Here is a 21,435-nt window from a genome sequence, read left to right on the forward strand (position 1 = left end):
CAATCACAGACTTGAACCAGCAACTGCCCCCGCTATTCTGTGTCGCATCTCCGGCCCAAACCCGGAGACCTTGACTGCGGACCGCTCGGGCCGAGTTTTGTTTACTTTGTTCCCAGTACTCTGCCGCACTTTGTGTCATTTGTATTGGCAATTATTAAATATATTTCTCATATCTTATTCCACTTGCACCCCGCATTGTTTAAACAATTACAATAGCAATATCTTCAAAAGAATTGAACACGAAATCAAAACAGAATCAACTTCAAATCAAGCGAATACAGCCCAAACAACTGGTCGAAATACCAAATTAAAAAAGAATAACACCAATCAGCCCTGAACTACCCAAATTTCAAACACTTTTTTAATCAAACATTAATTTACAACCATTATGGAACATATGTTCAGAATCTCGTCTTACTTCACTCTCCGTCTCTTATAACAGTGCTAAGCGTAGATGCCGAAATCCATTCGCTCTCCGTTAGCCCCCATCTGAGCAGGATCATAGTTATAAGCGTCTGCCCAAGAAAACATCATTTCACTGTCCATGTCCATGTGTACAAAATCTATGTCTGGTGGAGGAATCACAACAGTAGCATGCGTCGTGTTTGCATGTGGATTCTGCTGCAGATTTGGCTCTGAGGGACCGTTGATGTAATGTATATTCGCTACAGGACCTGCCCGTGTCGAACCTGCGATGGCTGCTTGTCTCTCCTGTTCTTGCTGAGATTCAGTCTGCATTATTCGTTGCCTGTCTGCCTCGCTATCTTCACATCCTAAAATACTAGGAGGCGCAGGCATAACAATAGGCACTTTTCCACATATTAATTCTGGACGCACTGAAACAACACTTTCTGGAGGAGTAATCGGAGAAGCTCCTGTAAGATCGCCAGCTTGCTGAGGATGATCACTGGATGTAGAGCTAGAAGTAGCGACAGACGGTGCCGTTGAGCTACCTGCAACGTTATGAGCTCCTGCAGCCTGAGCATTCAGTCTCTGAAGTAAGGCGAGCATCGATGGCTCATCGTACATTTGCTCATCCAGATTGTCCCGCTCATAAAACGAATTCGAGGGGGGCTCAATCTCCAGCTTAACAGCCTTATCACGATGATCTGACGTCTGCTCATCTCCAATAGGTTGCTGAGACAGAGCCTGTAGCTGAATATATCGAGCCTTTTCTCGTTCTACTTGAATCTTGACTCGTCGAAGGAGTTCTTTCAAAATTCTATAAGCTTTGGCAGCAATCTTATTTCTTGGTCTAACTCGCTTTAGTCGCTCCAACGATCCGTCGACAACTCGTAAGCAAGTGAAAACATCGATTGCATTGCCATTCCGATCCGCAGATACAACAAACCCAGCCTCAGCTAGACGTCCAGACATTCTCAAAATTTCCCGACAAATCAAAACACTAGGTTCAAGATTCATGTACACTATCATGAACTGTCGGTATTGATGTTCGCGCATGAAGCTTAACTGACGTTCAGCAGCCGTCAATAAGCGAAGACAGAACGACAATGGATTAGGAATGTCAACCTTACGTCTATACAGCGCACAAAGTACCATGCAAATCGTAGAAGCCAGCATTTCTCTATGTACAACAAGATACGGATATTCATCATCCAGGCTTGTATCGGGAGCATAGATCGAAAAACAAGGAGGTAGCGAGGCTGTGAAGATAGTCAAGTTCTTGAACAAGCGCTGAGGATTAGTGTCCAGATCAGACATCAATTGAGACAAACGAAACGATAGTACTTTGACGGTGAACGGGGTCACTGTGATGGTACCACCAGCAGAATCGGGGGATCTTGAATCTGAAGGTGATGCAGAATTCGATTGAGTCCCAATTCCTGGTGTAGTAGTTCCGGAAACACCAGTAACCGACCTCAAAACGGGGAACATACAATCATCAGGAAGATCAACAGGTAATGGAACATTACATTGCTCATCCGCGATCATAATTGGTCGACCGAGAGTCAAACCCATACACCGGTCCCAATAGTAAATAGTCCACCAAATCCGTCGTCTGCGCTCACGTTCGTATGAAGGTGGACAATCCGGCTCCTCAATGTGAAGTTTTATCTCTTGAGCCATTCTGACGGCAGTTGCAATGCAATACCAAGATTCTTTCATCCGCGATTCGCCTTTAAGCCATTCAGAATGAAGAATACTTTCATGAACCTTATCAACGCAATCAGGAAGTAGAGCAGCCAGTTCGGAAGCGGCCTGAGAATAATCACTAGAAAGACTATCCAGAGATTCATCAATCTGGCGAACAGTATCCATATGCTCTTCCGGTACAAACTGCAAAGCAATAGACATTATACGAAAAGTCAACGTTGCCATCACGATATCATCAGCACGAGCAGGAGACACCCACCACTTGTCAAGAGAGTCACAAAATTCCAACTCGTTTATACTTTGATAAAAATTTGCGTCTTCAAAAAAAATGCGAGTAAGAATCTCCACATAAGGCCTGGGAGGCATCTGACGAAGAATGCGCTGTACAACCTTATTGTTTCGACTTGAGATCGACTTACGTGGTCGATATTCGCCAGCAGCAGTGAAAAAATCAGCAGAAGCAATAAATTTAGGCGAAAGTTTCAGCTCAGCGATATCACGAGCAATGTTCGAAACGCCTGATCGGAAATATCCGAGCACATCGACAACATCATCCTCATCTTCACCTTCTTCATTGTCAAAATCAGATTCAGATTCAGACATACCACTACTATCCATTTGCTCATCAAAACTACCTCGGTGGTTAGAAAAAGCATTATCGTAATCTTGCGAATGATTATGGCTGAGACCATGAAACTCAGATCGATCGACGCCAGCAACGTAGTGATCATTTCTCTTAGCATCACCACTGCGACTACCTTTACCATCCTCATCATCGTCAGATGAGCTAGAACCAGAGCCGGAACGAGGGTCATTGAAGCGATACAGAGAAGGCATTTGCTGAATGGAAGATGAGGTAGGACCAAAGGGGGCAACAAAATTTGAAGTGACACCGGCGGAGTTCAAGGCTGACTGAAAAGGATTAACAGGAGCAGAATAGACAACTTCATCAGTAGAGGATGGAGAGCAATATTCAGTGAAGGACGGTGTAAATGTAGACGACGAAAGTTCCGAGCGATCAGGACTAGTCGAAACCGCAACATTATTGGAGGTCGAAGAAGTAGAGGTGGAGGTGGAGGTAGCCGTTGAGGACGATGAGACGGAGTCAGACGACAGCCTACTAGCGCCGGCGAAGTTATTAGACGAACTCCCAGCGGTGGAAGTGGAGGAGGAAGGTGAGTGGCGATTGTTCTGGTTATTCCTTAGAGAATGGAAAGGCTGTTTATGAGGAAGAGTGGATGTAGAGGAAGTAGGTGACGAAGACGAGAATCTGGCAGGGGACGTGGAGGAGGCAGTTGACGAGGGGATTCCTGATGTGGACGAAGAGGTTGTGGAACTAGAAGGCGACGAGGAATTAGCGACAGCAGAGCGAGGAATAGGTTGATTCTGAAGCGAAGGAGGAGGCCTTGAGGTATATCGACATAATGATTCAACTTTTCTAGCACAGCACTGATTACAAGGCTGCTGTCGATCGCACTGGAGAAGAATGTTAGCTAACAATTGACAATTGGGAACAAGCATTGTGACGAGGTGATTAACATTAATCCAAGACCATAGAAAATAGTCAAGTAAAAAAAAACATGCCTTTTGCTTTCTGCGATGACATTCTGTACAAGAAATGACCACGCGAGTTCGACGAGTTGATTGACCGGACCGGAAGCAGGACGACGCGGACGAGGCAGGAGCGGTGGCGGTAGCGGCAGAAGAAAGGCCTGCAGAGGCCATTATTGAAAGAGGTGGGACGATGCGATAGGCCTATTGGGGAGAGGGAAAAACCAGGTTATTCGACGGACTTTAAGGCCAAAATATGAAGGAAGAAGAGGTAAACTGAAAGCTTGACAAGAAAGAAAAGATTCAATCAAACACCTGAAAATATGACGATGGACGAAAGGGACTCAGCCTGTGAATAGCAGACAGAAAAGGGCAATTATTTTAGGAAGAGAAAGAGAGACGAGAAAAACGAACGGAACGGACGTGCTCGTTAACAGCTGTCACACAAGAAGCTGAGGCGTTTGTATATACACGTGATTTCTCACGTGATTAGATAGATCTCCGATACGAGGATGAGAGGGGAGAGGGAGGAGAGAGACGGTGGCCGCAGTAGAGCACTGTGCGCGGTAAGTAATGAGTACTTAGCTGTGGGTACTTCCTGCAGATAGGAAGTGAAGGAGTTACAATAATTAGCTCGGTCGATTACGGCCGGTAAGGATTAAGATTAATGAAGACTAGCAGGAACTGTCGGGACGCGAGGAGCCAGTGATGTAAACTAAGGCCAATGGATGAAAAAATCTGACTAGGCTGCGCTGTCCTGAACTTCACACACACTCTTTCGTTTTCGTGTTCCCTTCTCGCCCTTAGCTTCAGGCTGGATATCTCTAAACTCCACGTCGCGCAATCCTGAATACTTCTTCCTCTCTATTCTATATTTGCTAAACAAGAAACACCATTGATATTCTACACTCTATATCCTTTTTTCCTTCGGCGTTAACTTTTTCCCTTTCTGAGTTACCCCGCATTCTGGCTGACCGGTAGACGGGACTGAGCCTGCGAGCCCCCCCTCTTCAGCCTGTCTTACCAGGGGTCTCTTATGAGGAATACGCCGCATTTCCTTTCTCGTGATCTCTATCCAATAGATTACGTAATTTGAGCTGGCGAGCCGAGCCGACTTGGTAGCTTTGTCTGGCCGGTGAAGTGAAGCTGATCTTGCAGAATTATTACTGTTTTTGCTTCTTTTGGAGCAGTTGCCGGCCTATTCATGCCTGATCGCCGGAGTCCGGTCCTGTCTTCGCATTATATTTTTATTTATTTAGAAAGTTGGGGACAAAATGCGTCATGAAGGAGGACCAGCCCCCGTCGCATTTCCCTGATCTGTTAGCACTTCAAGAATTCCCGAGCGTGTCTTCTCCCTCCAGTCTCTGTCACTCTGACGATCGTTTGTACGTCTCGATCAACAAACCTTTCAAACCATTTCCTCTCTCCAGATCGGTTTACGGCGGTCATTTCCTTGCGCAGTCTCTGCACGCCGCCTCATTGTCTATAGCGCAGTCCTTTCCTGGACTGTTTGTTGTTGCCCATTCGCTCCACGCAAACTTTTTGGCTAGGTCGTCTTCAGAAAGCCCGTTTTTATACGTGGTTTCGACGGTTCAGACCGGCAATCGATTTCTTGTCCGTCTCGTGAGGGTATATCAGTATCCTGCAGAGCAATTCGATCTCGCACAAATCGCTAGTGCTAGTCCTCTGTTCATCGCGACAATCTCTTTTAAAACTCCAGAGCCTTCAGCTCAACTTTTTTTTTCTCAATCTTCAATTCCCTCTACTTCCTTACCGGACGAATGGCATCATATTCCGCCGCGCCCCCCAATACTGGCTTCACCCTCAAAAGCAATTCCGCATCCTGATGCAGATCATCCCGGCATTCTAGCCTGGGCCGCAGACAACAATTACCGCCCCCACAAACATGCAATAGATGTTCGGCGAGTTCCGATGACCACGAATCCCGACGCTTTTTCGCATCGACGTTCATTTCATTATTACAAGGCAATATCACATTTTGTTAGTCGGCCATCTGAAGATCCCAATCTTCATCTCTGTGCCCACGCTTACGTCTCAGACCGCAATTCCTTGTTTGTATCTGCGGACCTCATTGGCAAGCGTAATTCCCTTGCATTTGCGGCTTCTTTATCGCACTCAATCGTGTTTTACCCACCACCGATCGCACCTGCAGCTGCAGCGGATGAAGATTGGTGTGTTATGGAGACTTCTACCTCCCGTTCTGGTGATGGGCGTCTCTCTTACAACGGTCGACTATACGACGCTCGCGGTTTCATGATTGCCGAGTTTATGCAGGATGGTCTTGCTATTTTTTCTAGTAATCTGTAGTAAGCTCACAGATAGTAGCTTCCCATTGCTGTGAAGCCTGTAGTTTTGTTCGAATGCCGTATTAGTGAATACATAGTCTGTTGAGGTTGATATATACTTTGTAGGCCGCACGCCGCACTGTTTGTGTCGGTATGATTGATGGGCAATGGTTGATGGTAGATGAGAAATTCAGAGTGTATAGTAATATATATAGCATTCAGGCTGTCAGAAACGAAGAATGCCGCCGCGATTGCAGCAGGTTAAAAGGCAGCGATATTTTCCAGGAAAGCGCCTTTCGCGATCGCCATCTCCTCAGTCGTCTGGCTCATCGTCGTCAGCTTCAGGTAGTGACAGCGAAGAAGAACACAAGCCGGACGTACAAATCGGTTACGTACCATATTCTAATGGGACGGTTTTAGATGAAAATCAAAGGGATGTGTCAATAGCAGAATATGAAGGGCAACTTAATATTCATGAAACGGATAAGCAAACAGTTATTAAGGAACTAAAAGATGTTGACTTATCATCGCGGTTTAAACGGGCGCCTCAAGTCGGAGAGGAACGAACTATCGGAACGATTCCGAAAATGCAGCTGGGAAAAGAAGAAAATCCTGAATCTGAGGAAGAATCTGAGGAAGAATCAGATGAGTCAGATGACGAAAGTGATGAAAGTGAAGTTGAAGAGCAGCAAAAAGTCATTTTGCGACCGGTGTTCATTCCCAAAGGCAAACGAGGAGTGGCCGCCAGTAAAGCTTCTGAGGATGCTGTGGCCGCTGCGGCCAAATCTGCATCCAAAGAAACCAAGCGCCAGAATACATTGTCTCAGATTGAGGATTCAATTCGAGCAGAGGCGGCAGCACATGCTGCGAGAAGAGTCCACGAAGATAACGCCGTTGCAACAGACACGAATGAAGTGGACGATACAGATGACCTGGATCCCAGAGGCGAACGAGCTGCTTGGAGATTACGAGAGTTGAAACGAATATCACGAGAACGTGAGCAACTAGAGGAACGTGAAAGAGAACTCCAAGAGGTGGAAGAACGAAGAAATATGGACGAAGAAGATAAGCTGAAGGAAGATCTTGCACGGATAAAACAGCAACGTGAAGACAAAGCAAATCGTGCTGGTGGTTTCATGAACAAATATTATCATCGAGGAGCATTTTATCAAGATCAAGATATATTAAAGCGTACGGATTACGCAGTGCCAACGATTGATGAGTATCGGGACAAGAGTGTATTACCAAAAGTTATGCAAGTAAGAAATACTGATGATCTTGGGAAACGGGGACGATCAAGATGGACACATCTTTCTGCGGAAGACACGTCAATGCAGACCGAATCACCTTGGTTTGACCGCTCTTCGAAGGTGAATCGCAAAGTCCAAGATCGTCTGGGCGGATTGCACGACATTCCGCGAAAAAAGCGAGAACATGAAGGGTCCGACAGTCGTGATTCTAAGCGGAAATATGATCATAGCCGCCAACCATAATGTAAAATATGATTATATAATATGAATAAGTATATATTACCATACGCCATAGAATAACAAAGTGCCTGTATAAAATTCGTCTACACATTAAGAGAATCCAACAAAATAGTGCAAAATTTGCAAGCAATGATCAGCGCATTAACCTCTCGCGCTCAATAACAATGGGATCTAGTTTGACCAGAAACACAGTCTTCATTGGCGCTAGATCTGAAGGGACGGAATGGGCAGTCACCCGAGCAGGATACTGGCATCCGTCTAGAACTGCCTCAATCACCCCGGCTTGGAAGGCAGCACAATTTAGTTGACCCATTTCCTTTGGGACGGAGATATATTTATTTACTATTGGATCATTATCTATGACCATATCTAGCACAATCAGCAACAAAAATATGAAATCCCACAATTATACGTACATTCGTCTTCCTGTTCTCTGGACTTCTCCAGCGCATCTGCCGACTTTCCAAAAATATTTTTCCAAATAGATGTGAGAATAAACTGGAGAAGACCTAGTACACGAGTCTCTCGTTTAGCATTTTTGATCTCGCGAACAACTGTTAGTTCAAGCATCCGTTGGCCGACATGATAGCCATAGTCGCTTAATCTGTCTGAAGTTAGATACTTGTGGATCTTAGCGTCCAAACATGCAAACGCACTTGTTTTCAAGTTCCTGTATTCCCTTCACATTTCGTTGAGAGACCTGGACCATTTCGCTAAACAGAAAAGCAAATGAAGAGAATGCCACTTCGGGGGCGCGCCGGTTGATGTTGCGGTCATATATCGAATTGGCTTTTCGGGAAGAGGAGAGGGCTGATAGAGCGGAGCCTGTCCGCGTACTGGAAGGAGCAGGGCGATCCGAAGATGTCCTCGATGATACCGAAGCCGGCGTATAAGTTTGAGGAGCAGATGATGTGCTTTGTTTGACAGACATCTACCAAGAATTGAGATTTTCGATGGACGATATCCAGTACTGTCTACAGTAAATGATTACCTTTGTGGACTAACTACTCATCGTCCTGTTTAGGCAGCTTGAGAAAAGACAGTCCCTGGGAACAAATGGTCACTAACGCCTTATCAAGATGCAAGCCTGGTCAGCGTGCCTCTACAAGATGGGTTTTGTTCGCCCGGGAAATTTGGTTGACCGTCACTCTCGCCCCTTCTTTGCGGTGCTTATAGCTATAGCTCGTACAAGAGTTTACATAACTCGGCCGACAACAGCACAGAGTAGGCAAGAGTAGTTAGTTATTCAGCGATACAGGGATTCTGCAGACTTTTGCAGAGCAACTGTAAATTTGTGTTTGCGATTGAGAACCGGACTGTTTCCAGCAATTCAAAGATTTTTCTTGGCTTAGATTGCCTCGCCTTGTGTGCTCGTCGCTGCCTGATCTTCGGGCTCAGGCTCTTTGACACACCTTCACACTCTTAGGTCTCGCTTTAATTTCCGCCAGTACTACCTCATCCGTTCTCGATCAGTCGTCCTTTTTTTTAACATTTTCTGCCGAATTTTCATTTGGATTCTCTGGAATAGTCATTGAGATTCCTCACTTGTCGCACTTATCAGCTTTTACTGTCCTTTAACTCCCGTTTCTGCTGCTCACATCCTGTTCCTTGCTATTGGCTGTCATCGATCGTCTTCACTCCTCTCCGCCTGGTTCGGCTCCTCTCCAGTTGCCGAGTCTTTGATTATTGCTTTGTTTATTCGACCAATTTTGATTATCTAACTGACGACTTAACCTTTTTTTTCTTATTTATAAAGTTGGTCGTGATGGCCGCCAGTCCTGCAGATCGTGCGCCGACAAGCGCGGATCCTGCCGCCTCCTCAACCACGCCAGCTGTCGCTGCCGCTTCCGCTAACTCCAATCCACCATTATCCGCTTCATCTACGTCCACTGCTTCAACATCACAGCCTGTGCAGAGTACAGGATCTCGCCTCCTTTCACGGGTAGGAAAGAAATCGTCAATGCCGGCTCAACCGACCCAATCGAGTTCACAGTCTTCTTCTGGTACTGGCTCAAGTTCGAATTCAGCTTCATCAAGTGGTGGCGGCTTCTTTTCTAGGTTGACTGGTAGCTCATCATCATCTTCTGCTAATTCTTCGACTGCTGCTCAGATGGCTGCAATTCCTGGCATTGGAATGTCAGCTTTTGGCCCTACTCGTCGAATGGCAACCAAACCATCGCTACAAACTTCTGCGATATCGCCGTCCTCGCCCTCCAAACTAATGCCGGGCACTCCTACCACCTCTTCTCGATCTCCGGTTGATATTTCAGCGCCTTCTTGGTTTACTGGCACATTTTCCGTTGGTGTTGCTGAAGATGAAAATTCAAAGTATCGAAATGCAATGGAAGATACTTACTCTGTAATCTATGACTTTGGGTCCCCCGAAAGTTTTCCTGGTGCAGGTACAACCTCTTTGACACTAGGACCTCCACACACTCATCACTCTTTACTACATAGTCATAGTGTCAATTCTCCTGTGACTACATCAACTAGCAACAATGCTCCTGCGACCTCAGGATCGGGGATAAATTTTTTGCGAAATCGTTCGCGGTCAAGGTCGCGTTCGGGATCCAATGCATCGACTACGTCGCCTGCGGAATCAGCTAATCTGCTTCAGCAGGGAGGAGGTCCAGAGTTTGTCCCAGCCGCTCCGGGAACTACTATTGGCAGTAACTCCAGCGGTCACGTTCCTTTGGATGCAGGCTATTTCGCTGTTTTTGATGGACATGCGGGTAAATACGCTTCAGAGTGGTGTGGTAAGCGTATGCATATAGTGTTGGAAGAACAAATCCGCAAAGATCCGCACGCATCTATCCCTGAAGTTCTTGATCGAGCTTTCACAGAGGCTGATGCGATTTTGGCCAAGCAGCCTATCCGAAATGCAGGATGTACTGCTATTGTGGCATTGATGCGATGGGAGGATCGGATAGCCAATACTGGTCCTGTAGTTATGGAAGGTCGACAACAGAAGCAAGCTGAAGTAGAGACCAAGAAGTTAAGCCCAAGTGAATTACAGCAGATAAGGCAAGAGGAAAGTGCAAAATCAAATGGCGGATCGTCTGAAATAGGAACCACTCTGACGCGGAGCCGGACAGTTGATAGCGCGGTTGCGCAGCTACCTGAGCAAGTTACTCCTCAACATTTGTATCACCACTATCATCTTTTGCATCATCATAATAAGCGCCGTGCAAGCGTGAGTGCTGGAGAAGTTGCAGTAGCTCGTTCACATGAACATACAGTACGTGAGCGCATTTTATATACTGCTAATGCTGGTGATTCGCGAATTGTGCTTTGTCGTCGGGGAAGAGCTCTCAGGTTGTCTTATGATCACAAGGGTACAGACCCGGTTGAAGCGCAACGAATTAAGAACAGTGGTGGCATGGTTCTTAATGGCCGAGTAAATGGTATCCTGGCAGTTACTCGTGCTTTGGGAGATTGTTATATTAAAAAACTGGTGACTTCGCATCCTTATACAACGGAGACATATCTTATACCTGACGACGAGTTTATGATTCTTGCCTGTGATGGACTGTGGGATGTTTGTACAGATCAGGAAGCCATCAACCTAGTTCGAAACATCAGCGATCCCGAAGAAGCTAGCAAGACACTCATCAAATATGCTTTGGAGCATTTCAGTATGGATAATCTGACGGTGATGGTAGTTAGGTTCGATGAGCGAATGGGAGGGATGATCCGTAAATTCCATGGAATGGATGAAATTGTTAGTGAGGCTCCTAGGAGACCATCGAAGGGCGGAACGGCGGCAGAATCTCCAATAGCTTTGCCAAAGACGACACCAGGTGGCCTGTCACCCTCAAAAGAAGATGAAGAGGCAAGCTAGGATGGAAACGGGAGAGAAAAATATCATTGGAAAAATTTATAATAACAGACATTTCAAATATGCATGCATTACATTCATTGGGCTTCTAACTTGTTACTTTACGCTAACTTTGTCTCTTTTGGTATCTTGGAGGGATTTTGAGTTTTGTCATACGATGGTTTGCTTTTGATAAATGCTGAATTTTGTGGTTTGATATTTTGACACGTGGTTTTATTAAATTGTAATTACAGAATAGCATGTATGTACGTTGTTCCGATTGTTGCACCGAGTGAATTGTTAATATAAAGGTGATGGAAGGTGACTAGAAAACATGAAAGTAGTTTGTGGTAGAATAGTGATTGACTGTAGATGTGTCACTGAAAGGAGTCAGTTTTATGTAGATTAAGTAGATGAAATTTGAAAATGCAATAAACCAATGCTACTGGAGCTTGGATATATTCAAATCTGAGCGTGGACTTTGTTTCGGCAATCTTTCCAGCTCATGAGTCAACGCATCTCGAGCACGGATCAGAGCTACTTCGGCGGTATCCAGCGCGGAATGAAATTGATGAACCGAAAACTCATGAGCTTTCACTGCATCTGAGTTGGCCGATGGTATGACTCTAATCAATATAGAGTTAGTTCAGATTGAATTGAATGCTTTTGCCAAAGTATTCATCGTAGAGTGTGGAAAATACCTCGGATTAGGAGCTGTGATGAGATCATGAGCTAAGTCTGCGGAGGAGACTAGAACCGCCTGAGAATGTTAATAATTCGACAAGACAAATTTCAGAGAAAACCAATTACAAAATAACAAAAGACTTGCATTAAAAGTATTTTTGACTTCTGTTCCGCTGTCTGCCATTATATTTTTGCTGTTATAGTAAGGAGTTCTGACGCTGATCGATTAAAATTAGAGAGGAAGAAGGCCGTGGGCTCGACCATTGGGACAGACCTACACTTTGTTGAGCGAGAAGCATTAGAAGACCCCGCAGTAAAAGAGCGCCTCTGTGAGCGGATTACAAGATTCAGACTAGCCGAGTTCATTAAATTTATTTCCAAGTTTTTCAATATTTAAAGGATTTTTTTGCGATCTCGATCTTCTATTGATGAGCTGGAGCTGGAAGGACAGGATCAACAGCGGGACACACTGCGGGGGCGCTTTGGTTTGGGTACACACGGGACAAGGGCGGCGCTTTGCTGAAGACGGTGAGCACGCGGGGGAGATCGCCGTCTCTAGAACGTCCACCGGCGGAAAAATTGCTTTCTTTACGGAAGCGCATTTTAAATGATTCACATGTTGATTTTGAAGATCTAAAGTTTGAGCTCGCGGTTTTTTCCTTAATCGATTGCTGTATTCAACTGACATGCTACTAAGCTTGCCGTCGTAGCTCATCAAAAGACCGGTTCTTCTACTTGCTAAAATATACTACGACATACTAGCAATGAGTCGCGTGCTAGTCCCGCTAGACACAGAGCCAACACCCACAACCTCACATCCAAACTCCTCAGACGTGGTCGACGAAGATGCTGCTACTCCTTCCAGTAGGAAGTCTTTGAATATGACTCCTGCGTCAACTGCGGCCTCGCCCAGCTCGCTGTCAAATGGAGGAACGTTCAACTCTGCAAATGATGACGATAAAAGAGTACTGTACGTAGGTGGGCTGGATCCCCAGCTTAGTTCAGACTCTGTCCGCGGGTTTTTCGAATCAGTAGGAAGAGTTGAGAGTGTCAAGATCATTGCCCGCAGTGGATCTGGATCTACTTCTTCATCCACTTCGTCTTCTTCTTCGTCGTCGTCGTCATCTTCTCCGCCGTTCGCTCTAGGGCCAAATGGACTCCCGATCCCGCATGAATTCAACTACGGCTTTGTCGAATTTAAAGAGCATTGGTCGGCATTAAGTGCGCTGGCGCAACTTAATCACCGTACTATAGGGAACTCAGAGATCAAACTAAATTGGGCGAGCTACAAGAGTACTCGACAGTCGGATTTTCACCTCTTTGTGGGTGATCTCTCGAACGAGGTGACGGATGACCTGCTTCGTCGTGCGTTTTCGCAGTTCAAGTCTTTGTCAGAAGCAAGAGTTATGTGGGATTTAAAGACTGGACGAACGAGAGGCTATGGATTTGTTTCTTTCACGGATCGATCAGAAGCACAGAGCGCACTTGTGGCTATGAACGGCGTCTGGCTGGGGTCAAAGACTATCCGATGCAACTGGGCCACGACTCCTTCTATAGGTTTATCTACTGCTCCATTTGGCTTACAAGGATCAAGTGCGTCATCGTTTGAAACTGTGGCAATGCAAAGTCCTGCGTGGCAGACAACTGTTTATGTCGGAAATATATCTCTGCAGACGTCGCAAGCTGAGCTGGCTCAGATGTTTGGGGAGTTTGGATATGTCGTCGACATCCGAATTCAGAAAGATAGAGGGTACGCGTTTGTTCGGATGAGCACACATGAGTCAGCAGCGCTCGCAATTAGTCGACTAGCTGGCGCATCTGTCCATGGCCATATCATCAAATGTAGCTGGGGGAGAGATCGAGGGCTTCCATTGCAATCAATGCAAGCGATGCCAACGATGCCAGTTGTTCCAGCGTTGCAACAACTCACGAGTAACGTGCCATTTAGTGGCAGCCGAAATGGGTACTACGGTATAGCAGAAGATCCGCGCGGCCAAGCCAGACATATGTACATGACTGACGGAAGTGCAAGCATTTGGAGAAACGGTAATGGTTGGAATGGCGGGATGATACGTGGAGGATAGCTTCTAATATAATACAGATGTACACGACGAAGGATTAGAAACAAGAAAACTTTTATTTGTAATGTACAGAGCGTGGCCGACGAGTTTAAGAGTTTGTCTGAGATCCTAGTAGAGACGATTAGAAGGGAAGCTCGATTGGCCCTGAAACAGGTGTGAGGACGGGTATGGGTGGACGATCCTCATTATTCGTAGAAGCCTGAACATCTTTACTCAGGTATCCGTCCAGATGCTCGTCATCGCTATGGTCATCATCATCCTCATCGACATCCATCCCCGGAGCAGTAGCGTTGACAGATCGGGCAAGCTTCATGATATCTATTCCACGTAATTTAGATGCCGACGTTCTTTCAGCAGCGGCGGTTACGGTGATGCTTGGATCTACCGGTGAGCCATTGGATACCGCACCGCTTCGCTCGGTGGTTATTCGCTTATTACGAGCAGCACTTTGTGAGATTTTTGTCTCTAGTACTTCAGCTCTCGAGATTGCCTTTTCGATCCGAGATCGCTGACGTCTGGACACCTGAAGAGCCGGGTTGCGTTTAGATTTATTTTTGTGTTTGACCGACGATGACGGATTTCTAGAGCTAGAGCTTGCGCGAACCGCGTCCTCAGCTCCGTCGTATATCGCTCGCTCTGGAGGCGGAGATGGTTTTTCCCGTCTTGCGTCTCGTTTGTTTGATCGATCAGCTATAACAGGCGAGCACATGAGTTAATTACGCAAGTCCACGCAGCAGCATCAAGCCCAAACACGCAGCAACACACCTCTTTTTTTCGCCATTACGCAGGTCTGACGGCACTTGTTCGTCTTGCCTATGGCCGGAAAACCTTGGCTCTTTTATGTGTGTCTTTCACGGCAAACCTGTTAAGTCCGCAAGCCGTCTAAAATTTTTGGCGTGGATAATGTATGCGTGCGTAAGTGAATCCATCCAGGGATTTGTACTCAACCACCAAGCACGCGCTCCAAGACAGACCGCGTCGCACGCTGACGACAGACCGCCCTGCCAACCTGTCGCCGCGTAATTCCCAGTGTGTGCCCAGTAACTCTCCGCGTCCGCACCTATCAATTAGACTTTGTATATTAAACTCTGTATGCAGTTTGCTTGCAAACAGACTTTGCTGTCGGTCCTCATATATCTAATTTAGGACTAGTGCGGCTCTGCCGCGCGTCCCGTCTTCCATTTTTGCGCTTCAGGTCGTGTTTGCAGATGCAGAGGAACTCGTGTCTGCCGGGGAAGAGAACGAAGACGAGGACGGGCAGACGATCGAGATTTGATAAATATCGCGACGATTCTGTCTTTGTACATAGCCTTGTGTCGTTTGTACTGCAGTTTTTCGAGCCTTTTTGTTCTTGCTACTGTCTTTTACTTCTGCTTGTGTTGTTTATGTTGCCTCGTATCTGCTGCAGAATCTCTACGGGCATGTTGTTGCCCTCGAACCAGCAGCCGCCTCTATCGCCCCCGCCGTCTCCGTCAAATACCTTGTCTTCACAGTCATCATCGTCGTCTTCTGAATGTTCGTCAGCATCGGTTCCCGCATCGTCAAATCGGCGTCAGGACTTTCCTGGTGGTCTGATTAACAGAGATAATTCATGCTTCATCAACTCAATTGTCCAGGCATGTGCTTCTTCTTCCTCTCTTCAGTCTTACCTGGGTTCACTGCTGGATACTAATCCTGCTGCTCGCGAGCTGTTTTACCTTATTGAGCGACTCAACTTGAATCTGCCAAGTCCCCACACGTACACAACTGCATCTCTGATTAGTAGTCTGAAGTCATCCGAGCTATTCTCCACGTCTGAGCAGCAAGATACGCATGAGTTTTTTCTCTTTTTGTTAGATGCTCTGCGGCCTGGCCCTATGGACAAGGTGCAGTCACTTCCTTTTGACGGAGCTTTGAATCTGCGATATCGCTGTTTAAAATGTCATGATATCCAGCAACCACAGTCTGTTGGATTTAATTCGATAGAGCTCAATTTACCAGTCATTTCCTCACTTCCTTCTACATTGTCTTCAGTTTCTTTTCTCTCGCGGCTTGCTCCACCAGCAAAACTGGAAGATCTGCTGTCCAGTTCATTACGTTCAGAGGTAATTTCTAACATTCACTGCGGCAGATGCTCTTGTCTCTCTGCTCTGAGTCACTTCAACAAAATGCTCGCTCATCTGCATTCATCTCCAAATCCTTCTACTTGCCGCTCTGCAGATCTTGATTCGCTGTTGCGTACGCGGATTGCCGCAGTAACAGACACTCTGAGGAAACCAATCATAACCGATCTTGATTTTGAAGGCCACAAGCTTCCTCAGTTGGTTTCGTCAACTAAAATCCGCGATTCTTCAATCTCGCGGCTCCCACAGTCTCTTGCCATCCACATTAACCGGTCACAATTTGACTCTGAACACTCTATGCCGCGTAAAATCGATACACCAGTTGTATTTCCCGAATATCTTGACTTTCACAAATTTATGGATTCAGAGCAACTCCCGGTTATGCCTCAGAATCTGACTTTTCGACTTTCGAGCATTGTTGTCCATTTTGGCATCCATTCTATGGGTCATTACGTTACGTTTCGGCGACACAACAACGCGTGGTTTTCAATATCCGACTCTAATATCCTCCGGGTATCTCTGGATTCTGTATTGTCTCAGGGCCGAGTGACTATGTTGTTTTATGATTACGATGTATCTTGCGAATCATCCACTACAGCCTCCGCATATTCAGCGATGGTCGATACACCTACTCCTTGTTCCCATCAGTTTATGACTGAACCTTTGCATGAAAATCCTTGTTTGGCGTAAAAATGGTGTCTTGTGTATAATTTTTTATGTTAAAAAGATTCAGGTGTGTTGGGTTAATGTATAATGTCAATGGTTTTTGGTCTGTTTTAATTATTCCTCAAGTAGAGTTGACTTAGTTGCCGTAGAGCCTTTAGATAACCTACTTCAGCGCCATTTGCACCGCCTCTCCCACTCCGCCACAGCAGACACACGGGGAACTGGAGATATACGAAGTTGTCAAATCATTAATCCAAATCGACTAATTTGTCTGTTGTCTGCTCTACTGAATAGTAGTGATATCTCCAGGCAAAGCAGAGTGAGTGTTTATTGGGTCGGAGATTGGAATGTCGTTAGCTTACACTTGCCCTCCTAGATAATTCTTTATGTCGGCGCTACAGCGAAACGCAGTCAACTTATTCATCCAGGCTACCGGTGCCTCGAACAAAACTGCTAACCAGTACTTACGAAGCCACTCTTGGAATCTGGATGCTGCTGTTTCAGAATTTCTAGATTCAAATGCGAATCGCACGTCCTCGTATGTGGCATAGCTCGTGACAATTATTTTGGGAAGCTTGTGGTTTTGACTCCTTCCATTTAGCAAGAAGCAAATCAAGGCACTTACTGAAATATTTGAAAAATACATTGGTATGAAAATTACTCTATAAATTTTTGGTTTTAATTTAGTCTAATCAAATATTTAGACGAAGAGGATCCTTCTATAATCGGTATCGATGGCACTATCTCATTCGTGCAAGACTTGGGAATGGACGTCGAAGATCCAAGTGTTCTTGCACTAGTTTGTAAACTTGAAGCACCTACGGTCGGCCAATTTTCAAAAGACGGGTTTATCAAAGGATGGCAATCACTAGGGTAGTTACTAATTTTTTTATAATATGAGCCTTTTTAAATTCTAACTACTACTAGAGTTGATTCGTTCCCGAAAATGAAATCGGCAGCAGAATCCTTGAAGGAAAGCATGTTGACCGACCCGGACTTCTTTAAGCAAGTATACAGATACACATTCACATTCATCAAGCCATCTGGTCAGCGTAATCTGCCTCTGGACTTAGCAGTCGAGTATTGGAACTTATTATTAAAAGACCGATTTGCTTCACCAGAACTGTTCGAAAAATGGATTCATTTTGCTCGAGACGTTTACAAACGAGTCGTTTCGAAAGACACTTGGAATATGCTGTACGAATTTAATGAGTCGGTGCTGAAATCAGATTCGGGTCTTGAAAGTTACGATCCAGAGGCCGCATGGCCGTCGATTTTCGACGAATTCGTCACCTTTTTGAAAGCCTGATTCACAAGGGCGAATTCGATCGCTGAAATTGAAAGCTATAAGGAGGAATAGCAAACACTAATATACTAATTGTACGCACACTCTAAAATATCATTTGCTCCTGATTGGACTTTCGCATGCAGTCATTGAAGAGATATCCGTAGATACACCACCTTTCGCGTGCCTGAAAAGCTTCATCCCGACCCAGGATACTATGCACCATATCCAGGCGACGACACAGGCCAGGACCACAATGGCTGGATAATATTCATCAACCGGAAATTCCGTTTCATCGTCAATTGCAATCATTAACCTCGATCGACCAGTTAATAGTTGAACCATAGGCGCCTAGAAAAATTATATATCAATGTCTGTTCAGCCCAGGAATCACAAGAAGGAAAAAATCATACCCAGACCCAGTTCCATACCCCAAAAACGCTTCCAATACCAATAATAAAAACTGCCCAAGTTGATGCTAGAACTATCCAGCCATACATAACAGTCCGATGTGAATCGCCGATCGTTAAGTTATAATCATCCTCATAATCTTCTGTCATAGGCCTTCTGAGTATGCTACCACCACTAATTCCGCCCGCATCAAGAATGCTATCATCATCTGATATAACACCATTGTTAAATTGATCATAGACGGCGAAATACCCATCCTCTGTCGGAATTGCGAGAAGGGACTTGTCGTCAAGCTGAGATGGTGTCGCTATCGACTCGTTTCGAGTAATCTCAATGGCGCTGCTCCTCATGCTGGTGCTCTCATCACTGGAACTTGGTGAAGAAGTGAACTCATCGTCTGCTGCCGCCGCCGAGTCATACGGCGAAGAGACCACTATGCTGACTTCCATTGCTGGCTTGATCGAAACTACTGTTCTCGGAACAGTGAAGTCGCTGTTGAAATAAATTAACAGGACATTCGACTTGGACAGTGAGCCGCATCATTTCTCATCTTGTTCATCTTATCCAAAGCGACAACTAAAGCATACTGTACGGGATAGTCAGAAGTACGCAATGACACCAAGATTTACTATGGATTCGTTTCGAAGGTTCATACACCAGTCATCTGTTGCAATAAGGATTGTTGCAGCCGCTCATCTACTCCAAACGACCGTGTTTCAGTTCTCGCTCACGGGCGGACTGTCGATGCTTCCAACTTTACAAGCTATGGGTGATCACGTATACATAGATAAATTGTGTCATTCTCGTGCAAAAAACGTGAAGGTAGGAGATATCGTCGTCAGCTTGAAGCCTACTGATGATTCTACATTGGTTTGCAAGCGCGTAGCGGGTCTGCCTGGAGACATAATCTACGCGAACCCCATGCCAACTTTTGTCCCTTCTTCCTCTTCATCTTCGGATAAAAGTCTTGCGCTGGATCCTGAAACGTTGCGACCGCTAGGAAGTTCTCAGCCTCCATCCTCTATTTCAGTTCCACCCTCTTCCTGTACCGAGTCAAGGTATATCAAAGTCCCGGAGGGCCATCTATGGCTTCTAGGCGACAACGCGTCGGCATCTTTGGACTCGAGAGAATATGGTCCAGTCCCTATGGGCCTCGTGCTTGGAAAAGTCATCTTTGCTGTATATTGGGGACCATTTGACTTTCTACCTCATAAAATTCGATGGATATCGTCAAATCAAACCATGTCAGATAAATCCTTGCAAGAACTCTTACTATCAACTTCCCCGCGTGATTATCCCAAGTGATAGGTCCTATTCATTGATAATTATGTGATCAAGTTAAAGTTTCTAGAGGAAATCATTTTTTGATTACAATTGTATTGATATTATGTACATATTTAGATTCCATTCATCTATTGACAGGCATGGTAATAGAAATTTCAATAGTGCTGAAGTCGCTGGCGCGACCAAACATTTCCTGTTCCGAGACCAAATTCCCTTCGGACGTTGTCCGTTTCAGAGTCGTATTTGCACCTATATAAATGTGCTCCCACATCTTTGAGCTTGAAAAATTCTTGAAACGACCGAATATTGAAATGATCGCGTTCTTCTAGACTTAATTCTCGTTTTCCGGACAAAATTTCAGACCAGTCTTCAATGTCACCAGATACATTCAGTGGCTTGCCTTCCAGATGAGCAAATACCCAAACGCAATAACGATGAGTACCAGAATTCTTCTCCGGATGAGGTGGTAAGTATGATGCAAGAACTCGAGCATCCGAGAAATCTGGTGCTGGAGAATTTCCAGAAGCACGGACTCCGGTGATCAAATAATGTAACATCGTCTTGAACGTGTCACCTGCAGGATCCGGGACATCAGGATCAACAATCAAAATTGTATATACATCCTCCTTATCCGAGAAATTGTTGATCTCAAATTCTGGTGGATTTTTGGTGACTTTTGTACTCAATACTCTTCCAGGATCAATCCAGTATGCCCGATCTCCAGGAAAACGGATCCTAACTGCCTGAGTTGGATTAAGTAATGGCAAAGTGTCGGGAATAACATGTAAAGTTTCCAATCGATCAACCAATTGAATAAGATCGAAATTCTTCCAGTTCTCTAATGCATAATGTCGATAGATCGGAAAACGCATGTCCATTTCGTCTCGCTTAAATTGCAAATATGGCTCTGGTCCATTTTCTTCTGCTTGCTGACGTAGCAACTCCACTTTCTTTGTTAATGATTTGACTTTTCCATATGCGTCCACATTTTTGGTCAAGAGATCATCGACGCCATTAGCTCCATTTTGGCCCAACGTCGCCTCGATCTCTCCAAGTGCCTCAATCACTTCTTCGTAATGCTTTTCTCGCAAAGTTTCCAAATAGCTTGACGCATTCCTAAAAGCATCACTAAGACCTTCATGTTTGTTGTATAAATTTTTAGCTCTAGCTGTTCGTAGTGAAGCTACTGGCGCCTCAATTCGATAATCGAAATATGACTTGCGCAATGCTGGCGGTGATGCTAATTGCTTAGCAGTAATAATTGGCTTGCTTGTTGGATTGCCCAAACTTGTGAATGCAACCAGTTCATCTGTTCGGCATCCAATAGCTCGAGCCCACCAATTTAATTCTTGATTGTTGTAATACTTCGCAGGGTCAAGTGCCTTGCTCATACTAGGAAAAGTAGTTACCTTTGATGAAACTATCTTGGCTGCTCCAGCAACCGCCTCTCTTAATCTGGGAAGCGAGGAACGAGGCATTATCAATCACAAGCAATCTCGCAGCTGCTCTCGGATACAGATAGTTCAGGAGTAAATATGGATGGAGATTTTCGAAAGGACAGAATATGTAACGAAAAGTTTTGTGGTAGTCGGAACAATTATTAAGTAAGCATAAGGGAGTTGTAGACATTGAAGACTTTGTCG

At 45.3% G+C, this 21,435-nt stretch overlaps 11 protein-coding genes across 11 annotated transcripts; 7 read left to right on the top strand and 4 right to left on the bottom strand.

The window, feature by feature from the left end:
* Positions 1-138: 138 nt before the first annotated feature.
* Positions 139-4,050, bottom strand: V1516DRAFT_672159 (fungal-specific transcription factor domain-containing protein). The gene is made up of 2 exons (XM_066921702.1): positions 3,700-4,050; positions 139-3,591 (listed from the first exon to the last, which is right to left on the bottom strand). Exons 1-2 carry the CDS (start codon positions 3,838-3,840, stop codon positions 445-447), a joined length of 3,288 nt encoding a protein of 1,095 aa, XP_066779408.1. The 5' UTR covers positions 3,841-4,050; the 3' UTR covers positions 139-444.
* An 897-nt stretch (positions 4,051-4,947) lies between these two features.
* Positions 4,948-5,994, top strand: V1516DRAFT_663204 (thioesterase-like superfamily-domain-containing protein; the record flags this gene model as incomplete). The annotated part of the gene is made up of 1 exon (XM_066920493.1): positions 4,948-5,994. One exon carries the CDS (start codon positions 4,948-4,950, stop codon positions 5,992-5,994), a length of 1,047 nt encoding a protein of 348 aa, XP_066779409.1.
* A 147-nt stretch (positions 5,995-6,141) lies between these two features.
* On the top strand, positions 6,142-7,551 carry V1516DRAFT_672161 (splicing factor, Prp19-binding domain-containing protein). Its single transcript, XM_066921703.1, has one exon. It carries the CDS (start codon positions 6,212-6,214, stop codon positions 7,463-7,465), a length of 1,254 nt encoding a protein of 417 aa, XP_066779410.1. The 5' UTR covers positions 6,142-6,211; the 3' UTR covers positions 7,466-7,551.
* Positions 7,478-8,537, bottom strand: V1516DRAFT_672164 (NO signaling/Golgi transport ligand-binding domain-containing protein). Its single transcript, XM_066921704.1, has 3 exons — positions 8,119-8,537; positions 7,879-8,066; positions 7,478-7,831 (listed from the first exon to the last, which is right to left on the bottom strand). Exons 1-3 carry the CDS (start codon positions 8,391-8,393, stop codon positions 7,596-7,598), a joined length of 699 nt encoding a protein of 232 aa, XP_066779411.1. The 5' UTR covers positions 8,394-8,537; the 3' UTR covers positions 7,478-7,595.
* A 1,086-nt stretch (positions 8,538-9,623) lies between these two features.
* V1516DRAFT_621517 (phosphatase 2C-like domain-containing protein) lies at positions 9,624-11,303 on the top strand (the record flags this gene model as incomplete). The annotated part of the gene is made up of 3 exons (XM_066919526.1): positions 9,624-9,938; positions 10,098-10,401; positions 10,492-11,303. The coding sequence occupies 3 exons, from the start codon at positions 9,624-9,626 to the stop codon at positions 11,301-11,303; spliced, it is 1,431 nt and encodes a 476-aa protein (XP_066779412.1).
* Positions 11,304-12,536: 1,233 nt separating this feature from the next.
* V1516DRAFT_672171 (uncharacterized protein) lies at positions 12,537-14,136 on the top strand. Its single transcript, XM_066921705.1, has one exon. The coding sequence runs from the start codon at positions 12,728-12,730 to the stop codon at positions 14,045-14,047; it is 1,320 nt and encodes a 439-aa protein (XP_066779413.1). The 5' UTR covers positions 12,537-12,727; the 3' UTR covers positions 14,048-14,136.
* A 1,146-nt stretch (positions 14,137-15,282) lies between these two features.
* V1516DRAFT_672175 (uncharacterized protein) lies at positions 15,283-16,926 on the top strand. Its single transcript, XM_066921706.1, has one exon. It carries the CDS (start codon positions 15,430-15,432, stop codon positions 16,834-16,836), a length of 1,407 nt encoding a protein of 468 aa, XP_066779414.1. The 5' UTR covers positions 15,283-15,429; the 3' UTR covers positions 16,837-16,926.
* A 107-nt stretch (positions 16,927-17,033) lies between these two features.
* V1516DRAFT_672177 (Cullin binding-domain-containing protein) lies at positions 17,034-18,360 on the top strand. Its single transcript, XM_066921707.1, has 5 exons — positions 17,034-17,131; positions 17,189-17,350; positions 17,414-17,460; positions 17,517-17,685; positions 17,740-18,360. Exons 2-5 carry the CDS (start codon positions 17,199-17,201, stop codon positions 18,119-18,121), a joined length of 750 nt encoding a protein of 249 aa, XP_066779415.1. The 5' UTR covers positions 17,034-17,131; positions 17,189-17,198; the 3' UTR covers positions 18,122-18,360.
* On the bottom strand, positions 18,212-18,957 carry V1516DRAFT_663213 (uncharacterized protein; the record flags this gene model as incomplete). The annotated part of the gene is made up of 2 exons (XM_066920494.1): positions 18,212-18,448; positions 18,511-18,957. 2 exons carry the CDS (start codon positions 18,955-18,957, stop codon positions 18,212-18,214), a joined length of 684 nt encoding a protein of 227 aa, XP_066779416.1.
* Positions 18,958-19,014: 57 nt separating this feature from the next.
* V1516DRAFT_672183 (peptidase S24/S26A/S26B/S26C) lies at positions 19,015-20,092 on the top strand. Its single transcript, XM_066921708.1, has one exon. It carries the CDS (start codon positions 19,121-19,123, stop codon positions 19,811-19,813), a length of 693 nt encoding a protein of 230 aa, XP_066779417.1. The 5' UTR covers positions 19,015-19,120; the 3' UTR covers positions 19,814-20,092.
* Positions 19,869-21,335, bottom strand: V1516DRAFT_672184 (phosphatidylethanolamine-binding protein). Its single transcript, XM_066921709.1, has one exon. The coding sequence runs from the start codon at positions 21,268-21,270 to the stop codon at positions 19,948-19,950; it is 1,323 nt and encodes a 440-aa protein (XP_066779418.1). The 5' UTR covers positions 21,271-21,335; the 3' UTR covers positions 19,869-19,947.
* Positions 21,336-21,435: the final 100 nt, after the last annotated feature.

This window comes from Lipomyces oligophaga (genome assembly GCF_038497815.1).
Source record: "Lipomyces oligophaga strain CBS 7107 unplaced genomic scaffold V1516scaffold_2, whole genome shotgun sequence".
Classification (NCBI taxonomy): domain Eukaryota; kingdom Fungi; phylum Ascomycota; class Lipomycetes; order Lipomycetales; family Lipomycetaceae; genus Lipomyces; species [Lipomyces] oligophaga.

What these genes read in the sequence shown, in the direction of transcription:
- V1516DRAFT_672161 (XM_066921703.1), top strand. Translation starts at nt 6,212, where the DNA reads ATGCCGCCGCGATTGCAGCAGGTTAAAAGGCAGCGATATTTTCCAGGA.
- V1516DRAFT_672171 (XM_066921705.1), top strand. Translation starts at nt 12,728, where the DNA reads ATGAGTCGCGTGCTAGTCCCGCTAGACACAGAGCCAACACCCACAACC.
- V1516DRAFT_672175 (XM_066921706.1), top strand. Translation starts at nt 15,430, where the DNA reads ATGTTGCCTCGTATCTGCTGCAGAATCTCTACGGGCATGTTGTTGCCC.
- V1516DRAFT_672159 (XM_066921702.1), bottom strand. Translation starts at nt 3,840, where the DNA reads ATGGCCTCTGCAGGCCTTTCTTCTGCCGCTACCGCCACCGCTCCTGCC. An exon ending in GTCATCGCAGAAAGCAAAAG is followed by an intron (nt 3,592 to 3,699) that starts GCATGTTTTTTT and finishes ATTCTTCTCCAG; the next exon opens with TGCGATCGACAGCAGCCTTG.
- V1516DRAFT_672183 (XM_066921708.1), top strand. Translation starts at nt 19,121, where the DNA reads ATGACACCAAGATTTACTATGGATTCGTTTCGAAGGTTCATACACCAG.
- V1516DRAFT_672164 (XM_066921704.1), bottom strand. Translation starts at nt 8,393, where the DNA reads ATGTCTGTCAAACAAAGCACATCATCTGCTCCTCAAACTTATACGCCG. An exon ending in ATACAGGAACTTGAAAACAA is followed by an intron (nt 8,067 to 8,118) that starts GTGCGTTTGCAT and finishes AACTTCAGACAG; the next exon opens with ATTAAGCGACTATGGCTATC. An exon ending in CAGAGAACAGGAAGACGAAT is followed by an intron (nt 7,832 to 7,878) that starts GTACGTATAATT and finishes TGATTGTGCTAG; the next exon opens with ATATGGTCATAGATAATGAT.
- V1516DRAFT_672177 (XM_066921707.1), top strand. Translation starts at nt 17,199, where the DNA reads ATGTCGGCGCTACAGCGAAACGCAGTCAACTTATTCATCCAGGCTACC. An exon ending in AATGCGAATCGCACGTCCTC is followed by an intron (nt 17,351 to 17,413) that starts GTATGTGGCATA and finishes CCTTCCATTTAG; the next exon opens with CAAGAAGCAAATCAAGGCAC. An exon ending in AATATTTGAAAAATACATTG is followed by an intron (nt 17,461 to 17,516) that starts GTATGAAAATTA and finishes TCAAATATTTAG; the next exon opens with ACGAAGAGGATCCTTCTATA.
- V1516DRAFT_672184 (XM_066921709.1), bottom strand. Translation starts at nt 21,270, where the DNA reads ATGCCTCGTTCCTCGCTTCCCAGATTAAGAGAGGCGGTTGCTGGAGCA.